This window comes from Carettochelys insculpta, chromosome 20 (genome assembly GCF_033958435.1).
Source record: "Carettochelys insculpta isolate YL-2023 chromosome 20, ASM3395843v1, whole genome shotgun sequence".
NCBI lineage: Eukaryota > Metazoa > Chordata > Testudines > Carettochelyidae > Carettochelys > Carettochelys insculpta.
This window is the reverse complement of record NC_134156.1, coordinates 19,615,186-19,639,514: the sequence shown is the minus strand read 5'-3', so window position 1 is coordinate 19,639,514 and position 24,329 is coordinate 19,615,186. Positions and strand designations below refer to the sequence as shown.

The 24,329-nt window shown below is 43.9% G+C and overlaps 1 protein-coding gene across 1 annotated transcript in view; it reads right to left on the bottom strand.

Moving 5' to 3' along the window:
* Positions 1–20,804, bottom strand: part of CEP112 (centrosomal protein 112) — a 401,457-nt gene extending 380,653 nt beyond the window's left edge. The window contains exons 1-4 of the mRNA XM_075014699.1: positions 20,388–20,804; positions 16,907–17,025; positions 3,551–3,741; positions 1,927–2,096 (exon numbers count right to left, since the gene is read on the bottom strand). Coding sequence (XP_074870800.1) covers positions 1,927–2,096; positions 3,551–3,741; positions 16,907–17,006 — 461 coding nt within the window. The 5' untranslated portion in view covers positions 17,007–17,025; positions 20,388–20,804. The remainder of the gene's footprint in view (positions 1–1,926; positions 2,097–3,550; positions 3,742–16,906; positions 17,026–20,387) is intronic.
* Positions 20,805–24,329: the final 3,525 nt, after the last annotated feature.

The following is a 24,329-nucleotide window of genomic DNA, read 5'->3' as shown; positions in this document are numbered from 1 at the left end:
ATATTTGTAGTATGCCCTGACTTAGACTGAGAAGTCTACAGGGAACTACTATTGTGTCCAATACGGCAATAAACCTGGCCGACGTGCCTTCGCACCTTACTAGATGCAGGATGGCAGAGTACAGGCCCAATATGAGGCCTTAGGCCTGAACCAAAGTAATGGTCAAGACTTTGCTAACAGAAAGCAAAGTGCAGCTGTGAGCTAAAGGAATGCATTACTCACAGAAGTTGGCAAGAAGAGGGTTGATGGTGCATAAACATATCTACCTAGCATATTGAAGTAGGTACATGGTACCAGAACATCCTACCCCGGAACATTCCACAGATAAGAAAGAATAGGCCAATCCATCCCAATGACAGGGGCAAAAGGGTAATATGGCAGCTACACGGTAACAGAACACCCTACCCTGGAACATCCCACAGACCCCAGGGAGCAGCTGCCACCACCACTCTGCAGCCCCACTGCCCTGGACCAGCCCTGAGGAGCACAAGTGGACGGCCTGAATTAACCCAGCTGGCCCTGGGGAGCACCAGCAGAAGACCTGTATGGCCTGGGTTGACCCCAGGAACAGCTATCAGGTGCGGTGCTCGGCCCTCCTCATTTCAGGCTGGCCCTGGGGAGGAGCTGGTAAGTGGAGTGCTTGGCTGGCCCCTGGGAGGAGCCAGCGGTCAGGGTGCATGCTCCCTATTCTCCCAACGCCAGGGAGAGGCCAGCGAGCAAGGTGCAGGCAAGGCCACTCCCAAGGAGCAGCTGTCTGCTGTCCCTGGCCCCACCACCCTGAGCTGGCTACACGGAGTGCTAGTGGGTAGCCTGCATGGTCCATGCTGGCCCCAGGAAACGTCTGCAGGAACAGTGGAGAGGTTGATGGGTGGGATACAGTCGCCACCACAGGCAAACCATGTCAGCTACTTCCCCCTTATCTGCAAGGCTTGTTATCCAATTAAAGTTTCAAGAATGAACTTATTAGGAGTAGGCCCTTCCACATATTATCAAGGTTGGCCAACACTTTCTATTATAAGGCCCTACTACTAGCTGCTTATAAAACTTTGCCAAACTTCAACCACTCAGACAGAAATTTTCCACGTTGGCTACCTCCTTCAGGTATATTTTTAAAGCTTCAGCAAAAAAAAAAAAAAACCAAACATTCACCTGTTTCTCAGAACACAAATGGGAAAATAAGTTGTTTTTCCCAGATGAATAAAAGTTCTTACTTTTGTTGAAAACTTCTAAAACTTCAATGCTAGGAGGTCAGGGACTTAAACTGGCAGAGAGGACACACTGGTGTGCCGGATGTACCTTTTGTCAACTTTGTGATCTCCATGATGATCTCCAATAGCCAAATTATAAGCATCTCAAAAATTTAACTTTGCACACACTCAGCCTAGAGTAGTTAGAAGAGTTTGGCTGCTAAATTCCCTAAGAATCTGCACTAAGCCTGCTTCAGTCCAGGACTCCCATGAAGGTTGAGATTTTCCCTGCAATTGCTCTTCTTGGCTGTGGAAAGCCATTATGGACACAAGCACAAGAACTAAAAACAAGAAGACTCTCCAGTGCTCTCAATGCTCAGGCTGCAGGGAGGAAAAGGAAACTGATTCAAATACCTTGCAAGGAGTGAGGGAGGACTGCAGAAGCCAGAGGATGGAAAAGAGGAGAGGGCAAGGTTAAACTGAAGCAGTGGGAGAGAGAAAAAAGGGTTTGTGGTCATGTAATTAAAGACTATCATAGCAGGGGTTCCCCCCCCCCCCCGCCCCAAAGGGCTGAATTAACATTGTACAAACAACGTAAGTTCTGACATTAGCAAACTTTGGCATGATTGACTATGCTAACAGTGTTCTCATAAACAAAAGCTAGAACAAATAGTAAAATTATTTCCAATTAATAAGCACTGTTTATAGGTTATTTATAGGTTAGATTTTGAACACTCACCTGTGTGCAAGTGGTGATGCTAACAAAGCTGACTCAGATCTAGAAGAGAGTTTCCATGATTCCTCTAGTTTTGATTCACTTGTTCCTAGCTCTCCCATGACCCAGTCAGGTAAAGCTTCCAGGCTACCACTCTGGGCTCTTGTCGAATTTGGTTCATCAAAATAGATTGACTAGATAAAAAAGTAAACATCCAGTAAGTCAGAAAAGGTTGACATTGTCACATGTAGACCTTTAAAATACAAAGCTGAAATATATGTTCCCTTCTTGATCATCACTTGCTGGGTTTCGTAGCAACATGAAGAATGCAATTCCTTTTCCATGAAAGTCAAACAGTTCCATGAGTGCAGGAATGGATGCTTAAAATAGGGGCCCAAGAAGACCGAGTCCTGGATATAAGGGAAAATAGTTGTAAGTTTACACAGCACCCTCTCACTACAAAACACCTTTGTACAGCCTGTATTACTGATAGCTAATAAAACTATTGTATGAACAGGGTCACAAATTGCTAACTAGCTCTGAAGATCAGGACCAAGCTTGACTGCATAATATGTTAGCGATCAATTAGTGATCAACCTTCCCAAACTAATCTAGCACCTCATGATCCAACTGTGATTGTCTCTTCCAACAGCAAGATTCAGAGTCCAAACCTCCAGCCCAAGCTCCTCATTCCCTGCTCATCATGAAGCCTTCCTCAACATGTACAGAGAATTTTTAATTTTTGGCAACTAAGTTGAGGAGGGAAGAGGAAAGAAGAAACAGAAAAAATATTGATGGTCTCAGAGATCAGAAATGGTTAGTTTTTATAGAAAATTGTCACTTTTTCCAATCCAATAATCAATTTATCATTGTTTAGCTCACATGAATATCAAATTCAAATGACACGTCAAAACCTCTACAGATTAAAGCAATGTCTTTCATCCCAAAAACGTAAATGCATTTTACAAAGGTAAGCAAAAAACTGATTTTCAAAAGTGCTGAAATCAATGAGAGCAGCAGGATAGTCTGAATTTTTAAAACTTGGGCCCTACCCTTCCCAATGCCCATGTGAACCATTATACACATACACATTGTTTTTTAACATGCACGCAAAGTATTTCATTGATTTACCCATCTAAGTCTGCAACAAAGTCAGGAATAAACCAAATCATCAGATTTCTAAGCCCTATGCTTCAAGCACAAGGCACTCTTTCCTTCTACAATACCAATTTGAAGTTTAAGTCTAGCTTTGAACATACTACATCCCTTAAAGTGTATTTTAAGTTATCTGTAAACACCAGTTAACAATTGATCACATACCATCATAAAAGCATATTTCTACACTTTCAGCTTGTCTAACTTATTGGTCTTCTTGTAAATTCTGAATTAAGAAGAGGAAGAGAAAAAATAAGGGAAAAAAATGGTCACAAACAAAGTCCCAAAAAACAGAAATCTTTTTGCCCACTCTGGTTACAAAGTATGGAAGGAACCACAGCTGAAGTTATAGGCCAATATTCACTTCTTGCAGTTCTACTGAAATCACTGAAGAGTTTGACTCCACCTGTATCCAAAGTTAAAACTTACTTTAAAACTACACTTACAAACTACTCAGGTTTGTTCTCCATAAAAAAATGGAATAAATACCCACCATGTATGAAGGCAAGGTTTTCAGTATTCCTGGTTCAGGTTTATGTGTAAAAGGGCCTTCTAGCAGTCCTCGTTTCAGCATATGCAGCAACAGTTTTGCATACAAGTTCCGATTCTTTCTACCCATGATTCCTGCACCTGCTCCTGAGGGCTCGCAGAGTTTTTTAATCCAGAGTGCACATCTCTGACGTTCTAGAAAAATACATGCTATTTCAATAGACCTTCTGAGAAAACAAACTTACATGCAGCAGAAGTTACAAAAGAACCACAGAATAACTTTGCATACATTGGGGTTTCTTCACCTTTTTTCTCTGTGAGCTTCCCTTTGACATGCTATAAACATTCCAGGGCCCAGTAGGGGTGACAGTGAACCTGGGGCTCTAAGCTGGCAGGTGTATGTGTGTCTGTGCTTGGGCACAGGCATAGTCTGACTTTTATCTGGGGGATGCTTGGTCTGGCTTTGCACAATGTGGTCCACCCTTGATTTGCCTCAGCAGACCACCCTTACTGGGATACAACCAACAAACATAAAGTGGGGATTCAGTTCAAAAAGTCTGACAACCCTTCAGGATGCAGAAAGGTAGGTAGGAGGGAGCAGTGTGCAATGAAAGGTGCAGCAGAAGGAGGGGGTAACTGAAGGCTGTCTACAGACAGGAAGACAGCTCAGAGGAGGGAGGGGGTAGATGGTGCTATGTGGTGGGAGGGCTCCCACTGCAGTGGCTGCTATTCAAGGGATCTGCCTCCCCTGAGCCAGGTCCTCCCCTGCCCAGGTAGCTCTTACCAGCTCCATGAGCAGTCAAAGTGGGCTGAGGAGCAGCCACAACTGTGGGCACCAGCAGCAGAAAAACAATGCTACAAATGCCTACTTTGCGGAATGACCAGCAAAAAGAGCAGCTGCACCACACCGCCAGGCTCTGGCTTCCCACCTATAGGCTGGCCAGAGTGTGGGACCTGAGGAGGACTGGGGGAGACGAGGCATGGGAAAGGGGACTGGAGCTGCCCCTGGGACTGTCACACTCTGAGTAAGGCACTGCAGTTTGGAAAAGCAACACCCTTGTGCCCCCGCAAATCTGCCCATGGGCTTAGGGCTTCAGCCAGGGAGTGGAACGGAAGGCAGTGGCGCTGGTCCTCAGCTGCAGCCATGCACCACTCCCAGCTTCACACTGTGGGAGCACTCAGCTTCTGCCCTATATCACTGCCAGCTTCAGATAGCAAGGGCTTTCTGGGGCTCCTGACTTCAGTCCCACACTGCTGCCAGTTTCCGCTCCATGCCACAGCTGTCAAGGCTCAGGGCGCCAGGCCTGAGGCAGGGTCAACTTCCAAAAGAGAGTCACATCTCCTACTTAGGCATGCATGAGTTAAAACCCTCCTCAAAACTGTGGTTTATGATATTCTAACATCAGCCAAAAGTGAAAAATCTACCTACAAGCAACAAGCATATTTCTACAGTAAATATAATCTTCACCAATGTTTCTAGATGCTTGCCCCTAAAATTACCAGCAGAAACTCCATCTTATTCACACTGGGTTTCAAACAAATAGCCCTCAATCATGCCCCAACTTGTCCAAATCTGACACGAAGCCAAATGTTTTGCAGCACTAGCTAGGTTGGGAGTACATTCCAAAAAAATTCACAGTCCATTTTAGTCAATTTTATAGTCATAGGATGTTTAAAGTGTAAATGTCATTATTTTAGCTAATTAAATCTGAAATTTCACAGTGTTGTAACTGTAGAAGTCCTGACCCAAAAAGGAGTTGTGGGGGATGAGGGAGTTTATTGTAGGGGGATGACTGTGGCTACCCTGAATTCTACAGAGCTGTTGGTGGCAGTACTACTTGCAGAGCTGGGCAGCTACAGAATGGTGACTGCTGGTCAGGACCCCAGCTCTGAAAGCAGCATCACTGCCAGCAGCAACAAAGAAGTTAGGACAACATTGTATGGTATTGCCACCCTTACTGCTGCTGGCAAGGCACTGTCTTCAGAACTGAGCACCTGGCTAAAAGCTGCTGCTCTCTGGCCACCCAACTTTGAAGGCAATGCAGAAATTGGTGTGGCAATACCTTGATCCTCACTGCCTAAAATGACCCTTGTGACACCCTCCCCTCCTCCTCACCCCACTGCAATTCCCTTTTGCGCCAGGACTCCCAAGGTGAGAAATGTTGTTCTCCTCTATAAAATCTGCGTACTAAAAGATAAAAAGACAAAACAACCAGATTTCACAGGCAGTTGTGGGGAGACCAGATTTCACAGTCCATGGACCATTTTTGGTAGGGCCCTAATTATGCACAGTAGAAAAGTAAAGCTGAGTATCAGCAGTCTGCTGGAAATGTTCCTAGCTATAACCTCCGAATATTCCCCTATACAAAATATATATATTAAGAGGAAAAAATACTAAACTATGTGGAGCCCTATATAACAGCACACTTGAAGATCAATTTTCCATCACCCCTCTCTCAACATGGCCAGAAATGAAGAAATGGATTCATTCGAAAGCAGCCTTGCATTCACTCACTGCAATGCAGAGACTAAACCAAAAAACAGCTCACAACTGAATTGTCCAGCAGGGTACACTTAATTTCTCAGTAATGGATGAAGAACATCTTCTGCCAGCAGAGTTGGGGAGGGATAGCTCAGCGGTTTGAGCATTGGCTTGCTGAACCCAGGGTTTTGAACTCAATCCCCCAGGGGACCATTTGGGGATCTGTGCCAAATAGATTTAAAAAAAAAGTGTCAGGGATGGTGCTTGGTCCTACTCTGAGTGCAGGGGACTGGACTCGACCTGTCAAGGTCCCTTCCAGCTCTATGAGATAGGTATATCTCCATATTAGAATGCAGTTCTTGTCCTATTCCCAGAAGTGGACAAAGGAGTCAAAGAAATCTTGTGTGTCTGGGTAATCAAAGCTCTTCACATAAGCTACTAAACAGAAAAGATTAAATCCTAGATATTTACCAGACTGCAACAATCAAAATTTTGCCTTCTTGAGCAAAGGCTACCGAATAACCTCCATAAGAGAAGCTGGTACCCTGCCCTCCCTCCACCAACAATAAGCCAAGTCCTTTCCAGACAGCATTTGACAGTCAGGAACAAGGAGCCAAAGGAAAAAGGCCTCCCAACACCTTCAATATATCATCATCATCATCAATAAGCATGGGCTCAGAGCCCATTGGTGTCAGATGCCTCTCTCACTATTTCCTTCCATCTTTCCCTGTCCAGTGCAGAAAATTTAGTTTCTGCAAACTAGCTCAACACCAATCTACTATAGCATGTATCCATTTTCTGTGAGGTCTGCCTCTCCTATTCGAACCGTCCATTATGCCAAATACCAGGGTTTTGATTGTTCGTTCATTGTCCATTCTGTAAATATGCCCAAATAGTTGTAGCTTCTGTTTTATAACCTTCTGCAGCAGGTTCTCTTCCGGCTGTATCGTTCTATATAATTCCGCACTGGTGACCTTCTGCATCCATCCTATTCTCAGAATCTTTCTATAACAACTCCTTTCGAACGCCAATATTCTTCTTTTCAAATCTTTCATTATCACTCGTGTCTCACATCCATACAACATGCTGCTGAATACACGTTTTCAAGACATTCAGCTTCGTTCTTAAGCTAATTGCTTCGCTTTTCCAAATCTTATCCATTGCCTTCAAACTTGCTCTTGCTTTCACTATTCTAGTTGCTATTTCCTTCTTGCATATTCTAGATCATACATTATGTTGCTCCCCAGATATGCAAACTTCTCTACATTTTCTAGTTCAATACCATCGACACTGATCTTCCTTCCTATTTCCTTATCTCCAAATACCATTGTTTTTGTTTTATCGATGTTCAAAATCAGTCTGTATTGCTTTCCTTCAACACCTGCACCATTTTCGTTAGCTTCTCCTCATCTTCCTCCATGATAACTATATTATCCATGAACCTCAAGTTGTTAATTCTTTTCCCGCGCACAGATACCCCTTCTACCTCTTCCTTGATCTTGTCCATCGCTCTCTCCAGATGTGCGATGAAGATACTTGGCGATATTGGATCTCCTGGTCTTGTACCTCTACTTGTTTTAAACCAACTTCCCAACTCTCTGCATATTCTCACCGCTGCCTCCACATTGTCACTGATATCCTTCAACAGCCACATCAGTTGGCTACCCACTCCGTATGACTCCAACACTGCCCAAGTCACTTTCTGATCTATACTGTCAAATGCCTTTTTAAAATCGACAAGCAAGTGTATACGTTCTTGCTCTTTCGTCGAGCTTTTTCCGCTATCAGTCTTAGTGCCAATATCTGCTGTATGGTATTGCTATCTTTTCTGAACCCCACTTGCTTGTCTGCTATATGTTCGTCTATCTGTGATCTTAGTCTCTCAGTCAATATCATCATCAGTACCTTGCCTAGATGACTTGTTAGGGCAATCGTTCTATAGTTCTTGCACTCTAATGTACTTCCTTTCTTGGGTATTGTCACTAGAACAGATCTTGTCCATTCCTTAAGTGCCTTCTCTTCTTTCTATGCTATTACATAGTCGGTGTATTTCCTGAATCATGCCTTCTCCACCATATTTGGTCATCTCTCCCATGACCTTATCATTCCCAGGGCTCTTGTTGTTCTTTAGTTGTTTCACTGCTTTTTCTACTTCCTCCTTTGAAATATCAGTCTCCATCTCGATGCTCAGTGGAGTTAGCTCTTTCAGTTCTTCAGTCAGTCTCTCTGAGACACTCGGGTCCAATTGTGCTTTGTATAGGTCGGTGGAATATCTCATCCATCGCTGCACAATCTTCTCCCTGTTCATGAGCACTTCTTCGTTCTCATCTTTGGTTGCCATTTCCTATTAATATTCCTAATTGTCTTATACACCTCCCTGGTCTCTATATCTTCATATTGCTCCTCTAACCATTTCTCCCTGTCCTTTCTGGCTGCTTTCCTTACCTCATTACACTTCACCCTACATTGCTGTTCTGCCATCTCAGAGACATCTCTTCTGATCTTCAACACTCTCTTCTCTGGAACCAATTTCAGTGTCTCCTGGGTAATCCATTTCACATTGATCTTTTCTTCTTCTGGAACAGTCTCCTCAATTGCCATTTCTACTGCGATGGCTATCCCTGTGCCTCTCTTACCTCGGTCTTTCTCTGTGACGATGTTCTTAATCTTCTCTTCAAGCGCTGCTCTGTATGCATTCCCTGTTTCTTCCTCACACAGCCTCGCCACGTCTCTTCTTTTCTTAAGCTGTGTCTTACATTTTCTTTTGAGTTTTATCTTGATGTTTGAGATCACTAGACTGTGGTCTGAGTCTATATCTACTCCTTGGAAAGTTCGGCACTGCTGTACTGATGTTAGACATCTTCTTCTTATCAAAATCACGTCTACCATGTTCTTGGACTTCCCGTCATTCGATCGCCACATCCACTTCCTACAGTCCTTTTGTTGGAATCTCGTGTTGCAGATCACCATCGCACGCTCTGTAGCAAACTCTAGTAGTTTCTCACCTCATTCATTTCTTTCTCCATATCCAAACCTTCCCGTGACTCTTTCCCAACCTTCGTTATCTGTTCCAACCTTTGCATTCCAATCTCCTCCGATGATCAACACATCTTTCTTCAGTATCTCCTCCACCGTCTTTGTCAAGTCTTTATAGAATAGCACAGTCTCTTCCTCCATACTGTCCAATGTGGATGCATACACCTGAATGACTGAGATGTTGAACGGTTTTGCTTCAAATCTCACTCCCATCATTCTTGCACTCACCAGTTTGTATCCTAATAATGCTCTTCTAGCTGTTCTGCTAAGAAGGAATCCAACTCCTGCTTCATGCTTCGTTTCGTTTCCTGACCAAATGACTTACACAACTGCATATCTCTCCTGATCCTGTCCAATGCATCTCTGCCAGTCCAAGTATATCGCATTGGTATTTCTCCATCTCCTTCCGAAGGAGCTCTAATTTTCCAGTTGCCCACAGTGTTCAGATGTTCCAAGTTCCAACGGACAGCATATGTGTTAACTGTATTTCTCTTTCGGTAGCCAACTTATCGACCCAACCCCAATCACTCGATTCGTATTGCAGACCTTGTTTATCCGGGCAACGTCCGAGCTGGCATCTTCTATCATTTAGTTGTACTGGCATCAGATTTCATTCATAGTGTTGTTTGACGGTCAGCACATTGACACGCATCTGACCAACCCTCCTCCTTCATCCAGGCTTGGGACTGGCATGGAGCTCACAGAGGCTTCATGGCGGAGTTTTTAGTACATCGCTAAAGGGCAAAAACATAGGACACATCCAAGAAAAAAAAATGTAAGCTATACTTAGAGGATAGAGGATGCTAGCCAGGAAGCAGTGACTCTGAAAAACATTTTGGTTGTCAACTAACCTTGAGCTTCCAGGACAATATCATGGCCAAAAGTGGCAATATCATCCTTCAATATATAAGCAAGGGAAAACTGAGCAGGAGTGCTGAAGCTACATTACCCTTGTATTTGGCACTATGGCTACTGAAATACAACATCCAGTTCTGGTGTCTTCAACTGAAGAAGAATGTTGCTAAATTGGAGAGAGATTTAATATTTGGAAAATGCCTTACAGTGAGAAACTCAACAGGCCAACTTATGCATTTTATGCACAAAACATTTAATGGGTGACCTGGTTACAGTCTAGAACAGTGGTGGGCAACCTGAGGTCCCTGGACCTCTGTCTGCTCCCCTCCCCTATGAGCATCTCATGCACTGGGACACTGGAGCCCAGCATTTCCTACTCCTTTCTCACCCTCCCAACTCTTCCAGAACACCATAAATCACCTGAGTTGTGCCCCCTCCCTAGTCCCTCATTCTCTCTCTCTCAGATCTGGAATGCCATAAATCACCTATTTGCAGCTACTGAAGCTCTGAAGACAGGGAAAAGCAGGAGTGGAGTGCCAATCAGCAGATATGCAATGCTCCAAAAATGCTAGGAGGGAGAGGAAAGAATAGTAAACAGGGGTCTGCAGGCCACAGATGGTACTCCAGTGGGCCATGAGGGTCACTCAACCAGCCCACTCACTGTTCATAGTTGCCCGTCACTGATTTAAAAGTATCTACGTGACAAAAATATTTGATAATAGATGGCTCATCTCTCAAGCACACAAAGGTATTGGACTTAATTCAGGAATTAATACATGGAAGGCATTTGGCCTGTGTTATGCAGTGCAGACCAGATAATCACAACAGTCAATTCTGGACGTTAACATCTATGAAACATCACTGGCCTAAACTCAGCCACATAAAATGTATCATTTATTCCCTCCAAACCCAGCCACCATCCCCAAATTTTTACTGTTATCAGAAGTATCTTAGCCAAGGTACTGGGATCAGCAAGACAAGAAGCCAGCTTGCTTAACTCAGAGGTTTATCATCAAAAATAAACATGCAAGTAAAGGCAAAAAGGTTTCAGATTTTATAGAACTCTTTAAGACTGTTTGATAGCTTCAAAAAAAAAAAAACACAAAAAACAAAAACAAAAATTCCCCTCTACTACTGCCCTCCCAGTCTTCCTTCCTGTTTCATCTATCAACCACAACAGCCTGTAAGGGCAAAGCTAAAAAAGAAAGCTCCTAGCACCTTTAATTGATTGCTGAAGATAAGAGACCAGTAGCACATACGATTAAACCCTTGGAGGAACAATATTTTCCATCCAGACCTTTCAGAAGAGTTCTGCTTTCACTAGTTTTTTCAGAACAAACCATAAAGCAGCACTTCACCTAAATGAAAAGGTGTGTGAAAGCCTTAGAACATGAGCTAATGGTTGGTCCGTGGTAATAGTTTAATTTTCAAATGGACAAAAAGAAACATATTCCAGAACTTATTTTTGTAGTTTCATATTTATACTTAGTTTAAAACAGTGGCAGGGAACCTCCAGCACACTGGCTCCACATGTTTCATCATGGTTAGCCAGTGGCACGTCACTAGACAGTTTCTTCACCTAAATGTTCACAGGCACAGAGCCCCAGAGTTCTCATTGGCCATGAACAGTGACTAGGAGCACCATGCTTGTGGACACTTAGGTACAGTAAAACCTCGAGAGACATGCAACCAAGTTGTGCGTGACTTGGGTTAACGTGACTACAGTTCCTGTCAGGGCAGCAGCCTGACTCTTACCACCCCTGACAGGAGCTGCCATCCCTGACAGGAGCAGGGCAGTTTCCCGATCCCTGAAGTGGCGAGGAGCTGGGAACTAGGCAGCAGCCTGGCTCCCGGGTCCCCACCACTTGCAGAGCCGGGAAACTGACCAGGGCAGTGGCCCTGGTCAGCTTCCTGGCTCCAAGGAGTGGAGGGGAGCTGGTAGCCTGGCTGCCCCTGGTTCCCAATCTCCCGCCAGGGGCTGGAGCCAAGAAATTGACCAAGGCTGCTGCCCTGGTCAGTTTCCAGGCTCTACAAGGGGAGGGGAGCCAGGCTGGTGCCTGGTTCCCAACTCCCCACCACTTGGAGGACCCAGGAAACTGACCAGCAACGTGCTGGTCAGTTTCCCAAGTCCCACAAGCAGCAGCAAGACAGGAACCAGGCTGCCCCCTGGTTCCCCACTCCCCGCCACTGTGGGAGCCAAGAAACTGACTACTCTGGTAGGCTAGTCAGTTTCCCAGCTCCTGCAAACCCAGGGGAGCTGGGAACCAGGGGGCAGCCTGGTTCCCATCTCCCCTCAACCTGTGTGAACATTTAAGTTACACAGGGGGTTGCAGGAACACTACCCCCACATAACTCAAAGGGTTACTGTACAGAAACTATCACACAGCCTGCCTGCAGCTAATCCGGAAGAACTTTGTGCAACCTGCAGTCTGGAGGTTGCCCGTCCCTGCTTTACAGTGGTTGTACTATTATTACATAAACAATTTTGAGTATTTGTAGCCAGACAGCCAGCCCCCTCTCAGACCAGCATTGCTCGGAAAACAAGGGAGCCAAGACAACAGGGCACTTAACATAAATTCCAGCACAGCCTTTGAGGCTGTGAGAAAGCACAGGTGCTGCTACAATGTGCCTCTGGAAACATATACAACGATTAGGCTCACAGCAGACAGAGGAGCTGTGACAGACATGGCTCTTAGCCCCTACTAATAACTTGATGCACACACACTAACATCCCAGGTGGGAAATATTTACCCTAATAAAAAGGAATGTCCAGTAGTCGAAACTTATTGTTCCTCTCCCTTGCAAGTGTAAATTAAGTTCACACTACTCTTGCAAGAGCTGGCGTCACCCAGACAGACCAGCCCCAATTTGCCATAAGAAAGGAGAAAGAGAATACAGGACTACAGAGGTATAAGTATGGGACCAACAGCACCATAATTTTTGAGTGCTTTTCACTATCTATCTGCTGGTCATATAAGCGACAGCCTCCCAAGGCTTCTGCAGCTAAAGGGGTCCCTAAGCCTTGTCCCTTATTCGTCTTTCCGCGCAATTGAGTGACCGATCCTGGCTTGGCACCGCTGGAATTGAGAGATGCAAGGAGGGTAAGAAGCGCCCACACCTGATCTCCTATCTTTAGTGTACACATATTTTGAAATAGAGCTCTATACTTTTTTTTTCTTTCTTTGGGATCGTGGCTTCAGTTTTGTAACTTGTTTGTGTGTGTAACATCTATACATTTAAATAAGTAGGCACTAGCAATTTTGTAACCACATGATTAGAATCTAGTTTAATAAATTTTGGTAACCGTTTATGCACAAGCCTGACTGTTGTTTCCCTGGGTTACTGTAAAGCAGCCAACACAATCAAAGAACCTCAGCCGTTTTGGCTATAAAGCCTGGCCATCAGGTGAGAGTACTAAGAGCCTAGCGTTGAGTTGTGCCGCCTCCAAGGGGCAAACTCTTGGGGCACCTGTCAGTCAATCCTGACTGCCCGCCGCGAAGGGACAGTGAGTTCTAGCAGTTGAAGTCACGGATGGTGTGAAACGGGCACAGCTGGCACCTCACCAAACATCCTTGGCCATCGGCTAACAGTATTAGTTATTCTCAGTTCCAGAGAAGAATATTCCCTTTAATGTCTGCATGATATGCAAAATTAAAAACTTTTGTATTGACAGCAATATGATTACAGCATCATTATTTTAAAATTACTATAACTGAAAATCTACTTCTGATCATGTCAGATCCTGCAAAGCACTGAGTATCCTCAACTTCTATTAGGCTACATCTATAGCAGACATAGATGACAACCACTGATATGCAATTTTAGCTGTGCCAACTGTGTAACTGAACTCAACTTAACTGCGGCCGATTTCAATGTCTGTCTGTAATGGAAGAAGGTTGACAGGTGCATTTCTCCTGTTGACCTTCCTTAATCCTTGCCGCTTATGAGGAGTTCCAGGGTTGACTTTTATCCCAGAAAGCACCCTTTTGTATATGCGTGAAAGAGAAACCAACAACACTGACCCTGAGCAGGTTGATCTTTTGTGATAGTATAGACTTAGCCTTAAACTCAGTGTTAGCCGAAGCCTGTTAGTGCCTGCAGAATCATGCCCTCAATAACAAAATATCTTTTGCATAAGCTTTAATATTTTATCATACAATTTAAAAGGCCTTAAATAGGAAACTTTTATTTACCTCATGTAGCCTTTACTTAAACAAATACTTCTAAAGAAGAATCTGTGGAATTAAGAGCTCCTAGGAAACAACAAGGAAATAACAGAACACCACTAGACATCACCAACAGCCCCCAGCTGAAACCTCTCCAGCTCATCATCTACAACCAATCCTGGACAACGATCCCTCACTCTCACAGACCTTGAGAAGCAGGCCAGTCCTTGCCTACAGGCAGCGCATCAACCTGAAACAAATTTTCACCAGCAACTACACACCACACCACAGTAACTTTAACTCAGGGAGCAATCCCTGCAACAAACCTCAGTGCCAACTCTGTCCACATAACTACACCAGCAATATCATCTCAGGACCTAACCATATCAACCACACCATCAGGGGCTCTATGATCCAGTCTTTCCACAAATACATGAGAGGAACCATCCAATATGATGGCACATTATCAGATGTTTTCAGCATCAGGAGTGGCGTCAAACAAGGATGCGTCCTTGCTCCGACATTGTTCGGGATCTTCTTCATGCTCCTCCTGAAGCACGCCTTTGGATCTTCAACAGAGGGAATCTTTTTGCACACAAGATCTGATGGGAAACTGTTTAATGTTGCAAAGCTGAAAGCTAAATCCAAGGTGCGGGAAGTCCTCGTCAGAGATTTGCTGTTCGCAGATGATGATGCTGTAGTGTCACACACAGAAGACCAGCTTCAGAAACTGCTGGATCGATTCTCCAAAGCATGCAGGGACTTCGGGCTATCCATCAGCCTAAAGAAGACAAATGTACTTGCTCAGGACATTGCTGACCCTCCATCAATCAGCATTGACAACTGTTCATTAGAGGTCGTCCACGAGTTCATTTACCTCGGGTCCACCATCACTGACACCCTGTCATTGGAATCTGAGCTAAATAGAAGGATTGGAAAAGCAGCCACAACTCTGTCCAGACTCAGCGAGAGAGTGTGGAATAACATCAAGTTGTACATCCACACCAAAATGCAAGTCTACAGAGCCTGCATCCTCAGCACCCTCCTTTACGGCAGCAAGTCTTGGACCCTGTATGCCCGCCAGGAAAAGAGGCTGAACGTCTTCCACTTGCGTTGCCTCAGGTGCACCCTTGGAATATAATGGAAGGACAGACTGTCCAACACCGCCATCCTTGAGCAAGCTGGAATCGCAACCATGCACACCTTCCTCAGGCAGCAGCGGCTCCGCTAGCTTGGCCACATCCACAGGATGAATGATGAAAGGATCCCAAAAGACATCCTGTATGGCAAGCTAGCGTCTGGTAAAAGACCTCCCGGACGTCCCCAGTTGCTCTACAAAGATGTTTGCAAGAGGGACCTCAGGAAGGTAGACATCGAGCCAGACAGTTGGGAGGAGCTGGCAGACAATCGCAGCAGATGGAGGCAGGAACTACACAAAGGCCTTCAGAAGGGTGAGATGAGGATCAGACAGCCAGCAGAGGAGAAGCAAGCCCACAGAAAGCACAGTAAGGACCTGCCAGACACCCATTACACATGCAACAGATGCAGCAAGGACTGTCATTCTCATGTGGGCCTTCCCAGTCACAGTCGACGCTGCAAATGATGATCCCAAATGGAACTATGAAGGGCGCGATCCATAGTCTACGTAGACTGAAGGATGCTACTACTATCAGGGGCTCTTTCACCTGCACATCTTCTAATGTAATATATGCCATCATGTACCAGCAATGCCCCTCTGCCATAAACACTGGCCAAACTGGATAGTCTCTACATAATAGAATAAATGGACACAAATCAATTATCAGGAATGGCAACATACAAAAACTTAACAGAACACTTCAATTTCCTTGGACACTCAGTAGCAGATTTAAAAGTAGCCATCTTGCAACAAAAAGCTTCAAAAACAGACTCCAAAGAGAAATGGCAGAGCTACAATTCATTTGCAAGTTTGACACCATCAATAAAGGACTGAACAAAGACTGGGGATGGCTGGCCAACTACAAAAGCAATTTCTCCTCTCTTGGTGTTCACACCTCCACATCAGCTGCTGGAAGTGGGCCACATCCTCCCTGACTGAATTGATCTCGTCAGCTCTGCCCGTCCTCTTGATTGGTTCTCCCTCCTTTTCGTGAGCCTATATATTTAGAGCTGCCTCTGGACTCCCCTTATATGCATCTGATGAAGCGGGTCTTTGTCAACGAAAGCTTATGCTCCAGAAAATTTGTTAGTCTATAAGGTGACACAGGACTTCTTGTTTTTGCAGCTACAGACTAATACGGCTACTCCTCTGGTACTACTTTAAACAAAGATCTGCAGAATCAGGCCCTTAGTTTGAAGATTACTTCTTTTAAATAATATGCAGTTCATGTTCTAATAATTTAGCTAATACTTGTGTTTTGACAGATTGGTTCCTAAAAATAAAGGCTTGCAATTTTATAAATTACATAACCTCCAGGTCAAAGCCATTCATAATTTTAATCTCCACTGAATTCATTAATTGGCAAATACAGGAACTAATATATATATGCAAAAAGTACATTTATATTATCAAAATAAGAAGGATGAGCTTGAATAAATAGTATTAACAAAAGGTGCTTAAGAGATAATATAAAAATCATCTCTAAAAGTTATGCACATATGATGTACTTTGCACCATTTAGGTCTGTGGTACTTAATTTGTTATTTAACAGAATGCATCACAAGCTCATAGATATGTCATTATTCTGCACTTGCAATTCATAATGTACGAAGATTCTGTAGCTAAACTAAAGTTAATCTCCCTGTTATATTTATTTCCATGCAAATTTGTAGCATAGCTTACCTGATTTATGTGGTAATTTTAGCACAAATGGCTTCATATCTACAACATAATGATCAAATTCTGCATCCAGCTTCTCCCATGTTTCCTCTTCACTACACATTATGCTCCTAATAGCTGACCTGCAAAATTTAATTTGAAACAGATATATAAAACCTCTTTGTTCTTAAGATTAATATTAATCTTTTTCAAGTCCAAATGTAAATACTCTGAGTTTCCTAAAAGAAACACAAATAATATGCCTGTTTCGTTAATACTAAGTTCACAATCACACAAAATAACATATATTTGCAAAGAGCTAACACTCGGGATAAGTTTCTAAAACAATATGGAACGCATCTTGGATGGTGAAAACTAACCATGAATTTTTTTAAAAGCATGTGGCAAGACACCGCTAATAAATAAACCCATTTTGTAATTCCCTAGAAGCTATTAAACAAGATAATTTTCATCCAAAGAATAGCTTTTCCTGCTTCTACGGCAATAACAAGATACTGTTTACAAATGAAAATTATGTGGAAAACAGAAAGAACATTATTACAAATAATATACTAATAAAGTTATTAGAGAACAGAAGATACAGTTAAAATACAACGTTCAGTTGTACATATTTAAAAACAGCTATTTACTGACAGGATAGGAGAGAGCTATCCAAATACCTTTCCTTCCAATTATGCATACATAGAATGATCTATACATTCATTAGGTTCCCTTTCAGGAGATTGCATCTTACATCATTTCTATATATTCTAGGTTGCAATTAGCCTAATCCTTGCTAAATATTGGTATTGGTAGGATTGAGGCCTATGTTTGTATTTAACTTTAAACACACCCCAAGAAGTCCCATCAGCCTTTGAATGCATTCATATTGAATAAACAAATACAGTCACAGAAATCTTTGGAGGATCAGTGTCTTACAGTCTAATGCACTCTTTACCTGTCTACACTCTCAGTTGACAGAGAAAGTCTCCTCCCTCACCTACACTCTATCTCCCAGTCCTAACACTGAATAATGTTCCATATTAAGAAGAAAATGTATTTTTCTCCTTCTTTCTTCTCCTTCCATAATTTTTATGCAGCATTTACTAACAGGTAACAGGCTAATCTGCTATTCCATTTGTACCAAACTGAATTTTGTAAACGAATATTCTAACATTGGTATTGCATTTAAACTGAACTAAAATTTGGAAATGCGGTGAACCAAGGGTTTCCATTATCTTTAGTTATTTTTACTTCAATTTTAAAATAAAACACTTCAACATTACACTGTGAGGATAATTACAGTGACATAAGAACATAAGAACATAAGAATGGCCATACTGGGTCAGACCAAAGGTCCATCCAGCCCAGCATCCCATCTGCCGACGGTGGCCAATGCCAGGTGCCCCAGAGAAGGAGAACAGAAGACAATGATCAAGTGATTTATCTCCTGCCATCCATCTCCTGCCCTTGTTCTGAAGGCTAGGGCACCATACTTTATCCCTGGTTAATAGCCATTTATGGACCTAACCTGCAAAAATTTATCAAGCTCTTTTTTAAACCCTAATAGAGTGCTGGCCTTCACAGCCTCCTCGGGCAAGGAGTTCCACAGGTTGACTGTGCACTGTGTGAAGAAAAATTTCCTTTTATTAGTTTTGAACCTACTACCCATCAATTTCATTTGGTGTTCCCTAGTTCTTATATTATGGGAAAAGTTAAATAATTTTTCTATATTCACTTTCTCCACACCATTCATGATTTTATATACCTCTATCATATCCCCCCTCAATCGCCTCTTTTCCAAACTGAAAAGTCCCAGTCTCTCTAGCCTCTCCCCATATGGGACCCGTTCCAAGCCCCTAATCATCTTAGTCGCCCTTTTCTGAACCTTTTCTAATGCCAATATATCTTTTTTGAGGTGAGGAGACCACATCTGCACGCAGTACTCAAGATGTGGGCGTACCACAGTTTTATATAGGGGAAGTATGATATCTTTTGTCTTATTATCGATCCCTTTTTTAATAATTCCTAACATCCTATTTGCTTTACTAACTGCCGCTGCACACTGCGTGGATGTCTTCAGAGAACTATCCACTATAACTCCAAGATCCCTTTCCTGATCTGTCGTAGCTAAATTTGACCCCATCATGTAGTACGTGTAATTTGGGTTATTTTTTCCAACATGCATTACCTTACACTTACCCACATTAAATTTCATTTGCCATTTTGCTGCTCAATCACTCAGTTTGCTGAGATCTTTTTGTAGTTCTTCACAATCCCTTTTGGTTTTGACTGTCCTGAACAACTTGGTGTCATCTGCAAACTTTGCCACCTCACTGCTTACCTCATTTTCTAGATCATTGATGAACAAGTTGAACAGGATCAGTCCCAGGACTGACCCCTGGGGAACACCACTAGTTACCCTCCTCCATTGTGAAAGTTTACGATTTATTCCCACCCTTTGTTTTCTGTCTTTTAACCAATTCCCGATCCATGAAAGGATCTTTCTTCCTATCCCATGACCGCCTAATATCCATAGTGATTCACAAACAGTCCACAGCTTTGTTGTTCCTATAAGAGCAGTGTTTCTTAAACTGCCCCACGGAACACTGATGTTCGGGGAACAGCTCAGAGGTGTGCAGCGTCTGGAAAAATACATTCATGGTATATATTTTCTGTTATTAAAACAGAGACAAACTTAATTCCTCATTGCCACAATACTGGATTAAATTACTTCATCTTGTTTTTGCTGTATATGTTACTGTTTGAGTTTTTTATTGTTTTGTTTTTGTCTGACATTTTTTAAGAAAACTGTCATAGATGTTCTGCATCAAAAAATGTAATTGTTGGGTGTTTGGGGTCTCAAAAAGTTTAAGAAATACTGCACTAGAAATCTCACTATATATAATCAATTCAAGCTCTTACACTGCACTATCAGTGATCAGGGAGACCCTCTGCCTTATTCAACATTCATTAACCTTCCACCAAAGCGCAGGTTGCCTCCACTTCCTCATCTACATGCTCGACAATTTAAGCATTGTTAAACTACCAGATTACGCTTCTGTGCTATTGGCATCACAGTGAACAGTTTTCCAACTCTTGCTGGCAGTTGGACAGATAAATCCCTGTAATCTTATTGAGCCCATCAACCTTCCAGCCAGTCTCCTTTGCTACCTCTTCCGTCCATCTCCTATCAGCACAATCGCTCCAGCAATGCGACATCTTCTAGCTACCCGTTCCCACCACCCGTTGAGAATTTCGCAAACAAGCTGCTGCACCCAAGTGTGGAAGGTGGCGACCAGCAAAGGCGTGAGGATATGTCTCCCCCTTCCCGCTCCTACGTATTTTGTCCCTAGTTTGCATCAGGCACCCTGTTACCTCCCCCTTGATTTCAAGAGCTTTCACCAGCTTCGCACCTCGCTGCTGGGATGCCCCACGTGGCGGGGAGGTACTTTCCCTCCTTCACACCCCTGCTGGGCGCGTCAAGACCACGCATGCCATTTACCTCACGGTCCACGACGTCGAGGCTTGGGCCCAGCTCCCCCGAACTCTGGGGTGCTCCCGCAGCACCCAAGGGGGAGCTTTGGGAGATGCTGCAGCTGGAGAACAAGGGAAGCCCAAGGCCTGTTCTGGGAGCCCCTATGCCCGTCTTGGGCGGGGGGGGGCGGATCCCAGGCTGCAGGAACCCCTGCTCAGCACCCTTCCAATCAACGGGGGTGGAGCACCTCCCACCCAGGCGCTGCTAGGCCGGACACGCCCCTACCCCCTGGAGGAGGCACCACTGCCTGCCTAGGAACCGGTCTAAGCAGCCAACGGTTCAAACCAACCCCGCCCCGCTGCGGCCGGAGGCCCTGAGTGACAAGGCCCGGGCCCGGCTTCCGTTTCCGTAGGCCGGGCTAGGCCGCGGGGGTTGCCATGGTTGCGACGCTGAGGGGGTGAGCAAGGCCCCGGCTCTGGTCTGACGGGAGGAAGTGGCCTGAGCAGGGAGGGGAAGTTGTAGAGGGACGGGGAAGGCCGTGGGGGGAGGGTCTCCCGGAAATTGCGGGGTGGTGGCGGGGACGCTGCCTGGGAGATAGGCTGTAATGGGGGAGGGGGGCGCAGCCGCGCGTAATTTGTGCCAAGCCTGAGACCCGCCGCGCTGGGCTCGGCCGTGCAGAGCCCGGGCACCTCGGGCGCTGCGCCACTGCGGGCTGCTGAAACCCAATGGCTTGAGTCGTTAGAGATGAAGCTGCGGGTGGGAGCTGGCTCAGAGGCGGGAGAATGGGGCAGGGCTGAGGCGGCTGTGTTGGGAGCCGTATTTGTGTCTCTCTGCTGTGATGGGGCACGGGGTGGGCAGGGCTGTTGGCAGAGGGTGGGTGGTGAGGGGCAAAGCTCTGGACGGGGTTATCTGGAAGAGAGTGTCTTGTGGGAGCCCAAGGGCGGCCCTGAGAGGTTGGGAGGATCTGGAGCAGCCTCGCTAGGCAGGGAGTTCTGTGAAAGGGAGGTTTGTTTCTTTTTCATTTATGCAGAGAATTCTGCACAAAAGGCATCTCTGGGGACTGAGGAGTTTGAAATGATCTTTAAGGCTGTTTAAATAATAATGGCAGATCAATATACATGCCATTTTGAGGGGCCTGGTTTGCAATGAAGCTGTTTTGCGGGTGCAAATGCCTAAAGGGAGCTTTCACTTGGGTTTTGTTGTCCCCCCTGCCGCCATTTTCATTCTGCCACAGATATGGAATACACTTTCATCTAAGGTTTTGACCATTGTGGACAACTGGACACAAATCTCTCCAAGTAGATCCAAATGGGTGTAAACCCCCACTCTTGTGAAAATGTGCAAGACTTCATCCAATTTTAATCAGTGAAAATACTCGATTAAACTTTTGTACCTGTGTAACAATTTGTCAGAACCCACGTATTGTGGTTGAGGATTCTTGAGAAGTGGGAGGAGTTAGTTTAAAGGGTTGGAAAAGTTACAAATAGGCCTGTTTTGTTTTTTAAGTGTTGTTGTGGGGGCTTGATTAAAATCTTCCTTAGGATGTCAGATGAATCCCGTCTCACCATCCTTAAGAAATGTTGCAAAACATTTCTCTTTGATGAAGCCATTCTGCCAAAAGTGACATTCACGATACAAACATCTTCTGTTCCCAATTCCCTAACACTCCATTCTTCCCCCGAAACAAGTAATCAATTAAAAAAGAAAAAACTTACAAAGCAGAATTTTGCTGGCAGAAAGGAACAAATGCAAAAAACTCCAGCTTCCACGAAGTCTACTGAGGTCTTTGCTGTTGTTACTGATTGTACCTGAAAGGTGCTCAGATACTATGACAGGGGGCAGAAGAATGAGACACTCAGGCATGGTTTACACTAAGACTTAGGTTGATATAACAACATCTCGAGGTTATTGAAAATGCACAGCCCACCTGATGCAGCTATACCACCCTAATCTTACCTGTTCACCTGGTGTAGATAGCACTATGTCTTCAGGGGATTGTATCCCACCCACAAAGCTGTATGGTCTTGGGAAGGAGGTATGCCTGTACCAATGGGAGAAGTTCTTCTGTCTGTGTGCATAATGTCTTCACTAAGGACTGGAGCTCTGTGTGTGTAGTCTAGCCCTAACACAGGTAAAGGGACTGAGAGAGAAGTTTTAGAGTGAATTGGTGGGGGCATGACAGGTGAGGTTTTGTGTTTTGTTTGTTTTACTGAGAAATATCTTGATAACAATCGGTAAAGGGGGAAATATTTTTCTGTGTCATTTTGCAATTGACACACAACAAAAAAATAGATCAGGCTTTTGGCCATAGCAAGCAATATTTTTGGCAATTCTCCATTAAATGTAAACAACATCTACATCTGTGTTCTTACATTATGTTCTCATAAATAAATTTGTTAGTCTTTAAGGTGCTGCAGGACCGCTTGATCAAGTTAGGTAGTACATGTTGACATGTGCTGGCACTCCAGAGGAAATAATTCTAGAAGTACAGTTGTAGAATATATAAAATCCTCAAAGTGAATGCAGAAGAAAATCTTATTTGAATTGTGAAAATGCATTCATTTACATAAAATGCAGTTCAGTGTGTTTTCATGTAAATTTACTCTGCTGTTTTATCTTTCTTGGGCTCAGCAGGTTGCCACAAATAACATACGAAGGGTTCTGTGGTACCTTATAGACTAACAGAAAAGTTTTGAGCATGAGCTTTCATGAGCACAGACTCACTTCATCAGATGCTTGACAAATAACATAGGCATTCTTTCAGTTCTCTCTAAAGAACGTGGTAGTCTTCACCCACTCATTTCAGGCTTCTTGGAAGCATCTATCTTTGCTAGTAACAGAGAGGAAGCCGTGCTAGTCTATACACTATCAAAACAAAAGCAGTCAAGTAGCACTTTAAAGACTAGCAAAATAGTTTATTAGGTGAGCTTTCATGGGACAGACCCACTTCTTCAGACCATAGCCAGACCAGAACAGACTCAAGATTTAAGACACAGAGAACCAAAAACAGTAAGCAAGGAGGACAAGTCAGAAAAAGATAATCAAGGTGAGCAAATCAGAGAGTGGAGGCGTTGGGGAGAAGGTCAAGAATTAGACTGAGCCAAGTATACTTGTATGGACCACAGGTTGAAAATCTTGGCTCAGTCTAATTCTTGACCTTCCCCCTGACACCTCCACTCTCTGATTTGCTCACCTTGATTATCTTTTTCTGATTTGTCCTCCTTGCTTACTGTTTTTGGTTCTCTGTGTCTTAAATATTGAGTCTGGTCTGGTCCAGCTATGGTCTGAAGAAGTGGGTCTGTCCCACGAAAACTCTCTTTGCTAGGTTATTTTCAAGTCTTCTGAGCAAACCTTTCATGTCTGAAATGTGACTCTCAAAACATTTCAACACTTCAAAGACTTATGAGGTCACATTATATTCCTCATTGAGAAGAACGGATAATAAGTACAGAAACATGAATGTAACTCTTAAGGACACTGCTTATACATAATCTGCTATCGTGATTTTCAACCTGTGGTCCATACACAACCCCTGCAAGTCTGCACCCTGTTTAAGTATTGAGGGGTCCACAAATGAAAAATGGTTTAAAACCACTGCTCTGAAACTCCCTCTTTTGAGAGCAGGGAGGGAGGCAGGTGATGTGCACACTGAAGAGGTAAGTAGAATTCAGGAAACAAACATTTAGTAACGGTGCTTAGAAAACTCATTATGACATAGGATGCACATGAATGCTGCTATTGCACAAAATACAGAGAAATTGGGAGGGGAAAAAAAAGTGTTGTTTAAATGCATCAAATGGCAGCCCAGCAAACACTCAGACCAGATTTTCAAATAAGATGGGTGCTTGCCAAATGACATCGATGCCGAATTAAGAAGTTGTTGAATGTTTTGTCCTGTGACTCTGTAACCAGTCTGAGATGTAACATTTTATATATAGATAGACATAGATATATAAACCGCACACAAGA